This window comes from Rhincodon typus, chromosome 23 (assembly GCF_021869965.1).
Source record: "Rhincodon typus isolate 14 chromosome 23, sRhiTyp1.1, whole genome shotgun sequence".
In the NCBI taxonomy this organism is placed as follows: Eukaryota; Metazoa; Chordata; class Chondrichthyes; order Orectolobiformes; family Rhincodontidae; genus Rhincodon; species Rhincodon typus.
Window position 1 is genome coordinate 235708 of NC_063354.1, and position 8269 is coordinate 243976.

The 8269-nt window shown below is 45.9% G+C and overlaps 1 protein-coding gene across 1 annotated transcript in view; it reads right to left on the reverse strand.

Moving 5' to 3' along the window:
• Window positions 1–8269, reverse strand: part of LOC125485891 (E3 ubiquitin ligase RNF157-like) — a 16836-nt gene that overhangs the window by 6070 nt on the left and 2497 nt on the right. Inside the window, exons 2-3 of the mRNA XM_048611066.1 lie at window positions 3217–3335; window positions 649–737 (exon numbers count right to left, since the gene is read on the reverse strand). Of these exons, the coding sequence (XP_048467023.1) occupies window positions 649–737; window positions 3217–3335 (208 nt within the window). The remainder of the gene's footprint in view (window positions 1–648; window positions 738–3216; window positions 3336–8269) is intronic.

Sequence of the window (8269 nt, forward strand, 5' to 3'; positions counted from 1 at the left end):
GCAACGTACAGCTTCCTACACCATGCTGCAATGTACAGCTTCCTATACAATGCTGCAACGTATAGCTCCCCATACCATGCTGCAATGTACAGCTTCCTAGACAATGCTGCAACGTACGGCTTGCTATACAATGCTGCAATGTACAGCTTCCTATAGCAAGGTGCAATGTCCAGCTTCCTATACCATGCTGCAACGTACAGCTTCCTATAGCGAACTACAACGTACAGCTTCCTATATGATGCTGCAATGTACAGCTTCCTATACCATGCTGGAACGTACAGTTTCCTATACAATGCTGCAATGTACAGCTTCCTATATGATGCTCCAATGTACAGCTTCCTATATGATGCTGCAATGTACAGCTTTCTATACCATGCTGCAATGTACAGCTTCCTATACCATTCTGCAACATATAGCTTCCTATGCCATGCTGCAATGTACAGCTTCCTATATGATGCCTGCAATGTACAGATTCCTATACCATGCTGCAATGTCCAGCTTCCTACATCCTGCTGTGTGTGCTGCTTTGTGTCTGGAGCACTCACTTGGCACTATCACCTTGAGTTCTCCTACAGCCATCTATCACACTGAGAGGTGACGGATCCTGGCAGACCCTGTACCATGAACATTCCCACTTTATTTCCTTACTTGACCAGTCGAAGCGTGTCTTTCCGGATGTTTATCAGGCTCCGCAATGTCTTCACTGGATCCTGAGGGGGCGGAGCAGCATAGGGAAACTGCAAAAACATGAAACACAGAAAAAATTCCAATCAATTGTTTTATCGGAGAATAGGGTTTTTGAGTTTTGAGACCTAGTGTTCGTCAAATAACATCTGCAGAAGCAGCTTTTCCCAGAGACTCTAGCAAAAGGTTCCTGGCCAGCAACAACCTGCTCAGAACAACCTGCTCAGCAACAAGGTATGTTCAGGTAAAGTGGTACAGTTGCTACAGGACTGGGAAGGTGATCAGAACAAAATAGTGTAGGGTGTCTAAACAGAGAAGGATGGGAGGGTGGCACGAGATGGAGTAACATCAACGAAAACTGGGAGAACCGTTCCATCCATTGGTTTGTTCGAGGCACAGGGTGGCTGATTCCCTTCTGAAACATCCCTGACTTCTCCAATTCAAACTTACAACTTACAGCATCTGCTGAGGGAAAGAAACAGTGGTTTCCTACAGGTTTAAAATGGATTACAGCAGAGAACTGAGAATGACAGAATTCTTTGACAGCTGCAAACCTGCTGGTTTCTCTTCTGGTATGACAAAGTTCTCTCTGTTTTCTTCACAGCCTCATCTGTTCAGCTTCCTCACAACCAATCACATACTTGAGAACTGGTCCCTAGTCCACAAACCAATCAGCTTCACATGTAAACAATTCCTTGGTTCCAGTTCGTCTGCGTATTGGAAACCAGCACGACACCAACAGAGTTCACAAAAGGTCTCAAATTCCTTACCTTTAACACAGCCATCCTTGTAAATCTCTGGGTTTCAAAGATCTCTTTCTCATTTCAGTCCAGTTTTAAAATGCACAAACATAGAAACACATGGACTTTACTCTGAGGAAGAGCTTTTCCAAAAACACACAACCTGCCGATAGAAGTAAAAATGCTCCTCTATTCTATTTTAAAGGGTCACCCCTTATTTTTAAACTATGCCCAAGCTCACCCACAGGGGGCACTATCCTTTCAGCAGAATCCCTGTCAATTCCCCACAGGATCCTCCATGTGGGGTGGCATGGTGGCACAGTGGTTACCACTGCTGCCTCACAGCGCCAGGGACCTGGGTTCAATTCCAGCCTCAGGTGACTGTCTGTGTGGAGTTTGCACGTTCTCCCCGTGTCTGTGTGGGTTTCCTCTGGGTGCTCTGGTTTTCTCACATATTCCAAAGATGTGCAGGTTAGGTGGATTGGCCATGCTAAATTGCCTATAGCGTTCAGGGATGTGTAGCTTATGGGAGAATGGGTCTTGGTGGGATGGTCTGAGGTTTGGTGTGGACTTGTTGGGCCAAAGGACCTGTTTCCACACTGTATGAATTCTATGTTTCAGTGAGATCACCTTCAAAAATCCAAAGGAAACAGGCCCAGTCTGGGGATTCTGCTTCTTTACAGAAGGATGTCAATGTGGAGGATGCTGCTCAAAGAAGATTTAGAGACTCATACCTGGAATGGGCAGGTTGTTATTTTCTGAGGCAAGGTCAAAAAGACTGGGGCTTTGTTTCCTTTGGAGTTTAGAAGGTGATTTTATTGAAACATGGAGGATCCTGAGGTTTCTATACCATGCTGCAATGTACAGTTTCAGCAGAAATACACAGGTTCCTGTACCTGCAGGAACGTGAAGGTTTCTATACCATGCTGTGATGCATAGGTTTCTATTCCATGCACAAATGCACAGGATTCTGTACTATGCAGCAATGCACAGGTTCCTATACCATGCTAGAATGTACAGCTTCCTATACCATGCTGCAATGTGCAGGTTCCTATACCACAGGTCCAGTCTGCCCAATATTTTCTCAGAAAATAATGACCATTCCAGCTATAAGTCGTTAAATCTTCTTTGAACAGTGTCCAGCCCACTGACATCTTTCTATAAAGACAGAGACTAATACAGTACAAACTATTCCAGATTACTGACCAACATTTCATGTAAAACTGAAGCAAAATTCCCACGTTTAGTAATTCCTCACAACAATCTGCAACTTTTCATTTGCCCCTCCTTCATTATTTCCTCCCGTAAGAAACTATCACAATGTCCCGAATCAATGTGCTACAATCCCAAGAGGAAGGCGATGAGTTGAGATTCTCTCTCTCTTCCACACTCTCAGGAAGGGATAAACATGATGGATAGAACAAGGAAGGATTGCGACTGTGGCCCCTGAGGGAATGATAACCGCGTGATTACCCGTGCCCTGGAGAGTGTGGTTTCTGGATTTATTGGGATCAGTTCCACACTGGTTCAGAAATGAGAGAAGAACATTCCAGAACTCAATTAGAAACTCTAAGTGAATCATCATCAATGAGGAAACAGCCCATGTTCCCTATGGAATTCCTGTTGGCAGTACTGCCTGCAGGTGAAATGGGAATTTTAAATAACAGCAGGATATTGCGAATGTCACTTGCCCATTAGTCCAAACCTCAGCTAAACACGTGCTTGAGCCAATACAGTTGAGTGTGTTAGAATAATAAAGACGTACAGAAGATGTATTCTACACAATACTCACAGGTACTGGGCGGAGTCCCAGAAAATTGAGGTCACTGTTCTCTCCAAACAGGTAGCCTTCAGGATGAGTCGAGTCGAACCTCTCTCCTCCCATGATGAAGTGACTGGCAAAGTAATTTCCTGAAAAAAGAAGAGTGCCCGCCCCCACACCCCCCCACACAGGCGGAACACAGTGAACATCATGAAGCAAACTGATTGCTCAGTGTCATGCTCCTGAGAAAAGGGTCAGTGTTTGTGTGTGTGGGATCCATGAGGGGCAGCCTCTGTTAGAAACCCAATGAAAAGGGCTTGGTTTTAAGTTTGGGATAGTAAGAACTGCCAATGTTGGAGTCAGAGATAACACACAGTGTGGAGCTGGAGGAACACAGCACGCCAGGCAGCATCATAGGAGCAGGAAACCTGAAGAAGGGTCCAGACCCCGAAACGTCGACTTTCCTGCTCCTCTGATGCTGCCTGTCCTGCTGTGTTCCTCCAGCTCTACACTGTGTTATCTCTTAGTTTTAAGTTTGCAGTGTAAGTCATCTCTGAATGCCAAGACAAGAGAGATCGTCGTGTGTTGGTTGTGAGTGTGATGTTCACTACCAACAACCCCCACCCCCTCCCCCCAATACCCTCCTCAACTTGTGCACCTGTGTCAGAACTTCACAAATCCTGACAGTGATTGGACACTGAAAAGATGAGGAGAACTTCCTGTGGAACTAACTCCTTTCTACAGTCACACCGTGAGGTGCAAACTCCCATCTCTCTGTCCCTGAAATACTGAGTTCATAAATGTGCAAGGTCAAATGTTTCTATAATGATAAAAACACACTTCTAAAAACAGTTTATACATCATTTAGAAATGTATTTATCTTCATTTCATTATCGATGTTAATCCACCTGCTGATTACAGAAAGTCCTCCTAAGTTAAGAAAACAGTCTAGTAAAGCTTTTAGGGAAATAAAAGATGTGGTTTAATGTCTTAACCTGCAAAAAATCCAGGTTTTGGAAAAAACTATGAGGCCTTGTAATGATGGTTACTTAGCAACCCCTCTGTGCTTCATTTTCTGTTTCAAGGATCTGGGGAGTCAGAATGGGAAATACCTCAAAACCTGCAGGAAAAGCAAGGATTTGAATCTCCTCTTGTCTGAAGTATTTGGGAACTTGATAAAGTTCCCACATCTCAGTATTTTAACTACTTTGGGAACCCTGAAACATTGAACAGTGATGACTTTCCTGGGATTGGGAGCCAGCCTAATTTCCATTGAAATGAAGGCATTGCACAATCAATCTACCACTTTCAGTAATTCAGGTTCATCAATGAGAAATCCAGTTAATTTATGAGAATTTATCAAGATCTCACTTTCTATTCCAGACCAATGACCAATGAGGGTGTCTTGCTTTTTCCCTGTTCACGCATCGCCTTTGCAGAGCTGTGCTGCTTTGTGGGATGTCAGTATCATTGGCTGAGCCAGTATTTATTGCCCATCCCTAGTTGCCCCTTGAGAAGGTGGTGGTGAGCTGCCTTCTTGAGCCGCTACAGTCCTCCAGGTGTGGGTTGACCCACAATCCATTAGGGAGGGAATTCCGGGATACTGACCCAGCAACAGTAAAGGAACAGCAATATATTCCCAAGTCAGGATGGTGAGTGACCTGGAGGGGAACTTGAAGGGGTGCTGTCTGAGGATCTTTGGTGAATTTCTGCAGTGCATCTTGTAGACAGTACACACTGCTGCTACTGAGCGTCAGTGGGGGAGGGAGCGGATGCGGTGCCAATCAAGCTTCTTGAGTGTTGTTGGAGCTGCCCCCATCCAGGCAAGTGGGGAGTATTCCATCACACTCCTGACTTGTGCCTTGTAGATGGTGGGACAGGCTTTGGGGAGTCAGGAGGTGAGTTACTCGCTGCAGTATTCCCAGCCTCTGACCTGCTCTTGTAGCCCCTGTGTTTATGTGGTGAGTCCATTTCAGTTTCAGGTCAATGGTAACCTCCAGGATGTTGATAGTGGGGGATTCAGTGACGGTAACACCATTGAATGTCAAGGGGTGGTGGTTAGATTGTCTCTTGTTGGAGATGGTCATAGCCTGGCATTTGTGTGGCGTGAATGTTACTTTCCACTTGTCAGCTTCCTAACAACAGTTGCTTTATCACAGAATCCCTACAGCGTGGAAACAGGCCCTTCGGCCCAACAAGTCCACACTGGCCCTCAGAGCATCCCACCCAAACCCATCTCCCCATAACCCACCTAATCAACACATCCCTGAACACTGGGCAATTTTAGCATGGCCAATCCACCTACACTGCACATCTTTGGACTATGGAAGGAAACTGGAGCACCCGGAGGAAAGCCACGTAGACACGGAGAATGTGCAAACTCCACACAGACAGATGCCCGAGGCTGGAATCGAACCCAGGCCCCTGGCGTTGTGAGGCAGCAGTGCTAACCACTGAGCCACCATGCCCTGTGTTCTGCAAACACCCTCTGCCCTCAACCCCCAAAATCCGTCTCCCCTCAACCCCCAAAATCCCTCTGCCAATCCCCCTCACCCCTCCCCCAAACCCCTTAATCCTCCCAAAGCTCCTTCCCCTCAACCCTCAAAAATCTGCCCCAGATCCCTCCCCCAATCACCCTCCCCCTCTTACAGATCCCCACCCCCAAAACCCCTCCCCAAAGTTAAAGTCACCCACCATAACAACCCTGTTGTTTTTACATCTTTCCATAATCTGCTTCCATATCTGTCCTCTATCTCCCGCTGGCTATTGGGAGCCCATCATAGTGACTGCACCTTTCTTATTCCTGAGCTCTACCCATACTGCCTTGCTGGACCAGCCCTCCAATATATCCTCCCTCAGTGCAGCTGTGACATCCTCCTCAATCAGTAATGCTTCTCACCCACGCTTTTTATATCCCTCTCTATCTCACCTGAAACAGCTACACCCTGCAACATTGGGCTGCCACTCCTGACCTTCTCTCTGTGATGTTCCACGTACTCATCCAAGCTCTAAGCTCATCTTCCTTACCTGTTATACTCCTGGCATTAAAATAATACTAATAAAGATTGCCAGTCCCACTGTGTTCATTAACCTGCCCTGCCTGTTCTTCCTATTAGATTTACTTGACTTAATCTTTGCCTACCCCTCAATCCTTCCACTTGCTAACCTATTGCTCTGGTTCCCAGCCCCCACCACACTAGTTTAAATCCCCCCGAGTGTCACTAACAAACCTTGTGTCCCTCCAGTTTAGGTGCAACCTGTCCTTCTTGTACAGGTCCCTCCTGCCCTGGAAGAGATCCCAATGATCCATTTATCTGGATCCTTCACTCCTACACCAGCTCTTTAACCATTTACTTACTGCATTCTCTCCCTCACTGGCATGTGGCACAGAGAGTAATCCTGAGATCACTACCCTAGATGTCCTGCTTTTCAACTCCCTACCTAACTCCCTAAATTCCCTTAGCAGGATCTCATCCCTCTCTCTGCCTATGTTGTTGGGACCAATATGGACCATGACCTCTGGCTGCTCACCCTCCCACTATCAGAATATCCTGTGCCTGTCAGAGATGTCCTTCACCCTGGCACCAGGGAGGGGACACACTATCCTGGAGTCTTGCTCATGTACATAGAAATGCCTGTCTGTCTCCTAACTATAGAGTCCCCGACCATTACAGCTTGCCTAGAAAGTCTGCTGTACAACAGAGTCAATCATGATACCACTGATCTGCCTGCTGTTGTTCTCCCCTGACAGTATCCAATACATTATCCCTGTTTGAGAGGGGAATGGTCACAGCAGAACCCTGCACTGCGTGCCTGCCCACCCCTCCTGGTGGTGACCACATCCCTGAGATACAATAAAGCTTTCTGCTTCCTGTTTACTCCTCAGTGAGTCCAGTCACTGCTCTAACTGACCCGTGTGGTCTGCAACTGGACACACTTCCTACAGGCATCACTGTCAGGGACATTTAACTTCTCCCTGATCTCCCACATCTCACAGGAGGTGCAAGCCACTCCATTAACGGCCATTACTACCCGTCTAGTAACTATTGCATTAAAACAAAAGGAAGGAGTGTACCTTGCTGTAACTCAAAGCCCAGAGACATGATTTCCCCTTAATGAAGCCATGCTGATTCTGCTTGATTAGATTATAATTTTCCAATGCTCTTCTACTGCATCCTTAATAATTGATTCCAATACTTTCCCAACAATAAATGTTAGGCTAATAGGGCTATAGATACCAGCATTTTGCCTCCCTCCCTTTTTTAATAGCAGTGTCACAAGACCTGCTTTCCTTCGCACACCTCCTGAATCCAGGGATTTTTGGAAAATTACATCTGCAATCTCTGTAGCTACTTTATTTAGAATGGCAGGATGTGAGCCATCAGGGCCAGGGGACCTACCTGCTTGTAGCCCTATCTAATAAAACTTCTTTACTGACAGTGATGGTACTTAATTCCTCTCCTGTATTCTTCAGTATTAATTTCAGAAAGAAAAAACAAATTTCTCACAGTTAGTGTTAATGATCTCCTGGTCACAGAGATCTCCTGGTTATGGTGTATTCAATCCTGCTCCATTCATTCCTGATCCCTGTTCCCTGTCATTGAAACACGAAAAACAGGAGCAGGAATAGGCTATTTGGCCCTTCAAGCCTGCTCTGCCATTCAGTATGATATTGGCTGATTATCCAACTCAATATTCTGTTCCCACCTTTCCCCCATTTCCTTTGATTCCTATAGCCCCAAGTGCTATATCCAACTCCTTCTTGAAATTATACAATATGCAGGCCTCAACAGTTTTGTTTGATAGTGAATTCCACAGGCTCTCCACTCTCAGGATGAAGACATTCTCCTTGTCTCAGTGGTAAATGGTTTACCCCATATCCTTTGACAGTGATCCCGGTTCTGGGCTCCCTGGTTATCGGGAACATCCTGCGATATTTACTCTGTCTGGTTCTGTTAGACTTTTACAGGATTTGATGAAATCCTGCTCATTCTCTTAAACTCCAGTGAACATAATCCTAACTGATCCAGTCTCTGCTCACACGTCAGCCCTGCCTTCTGAGGGATCAGTCTGGTAAACCTTT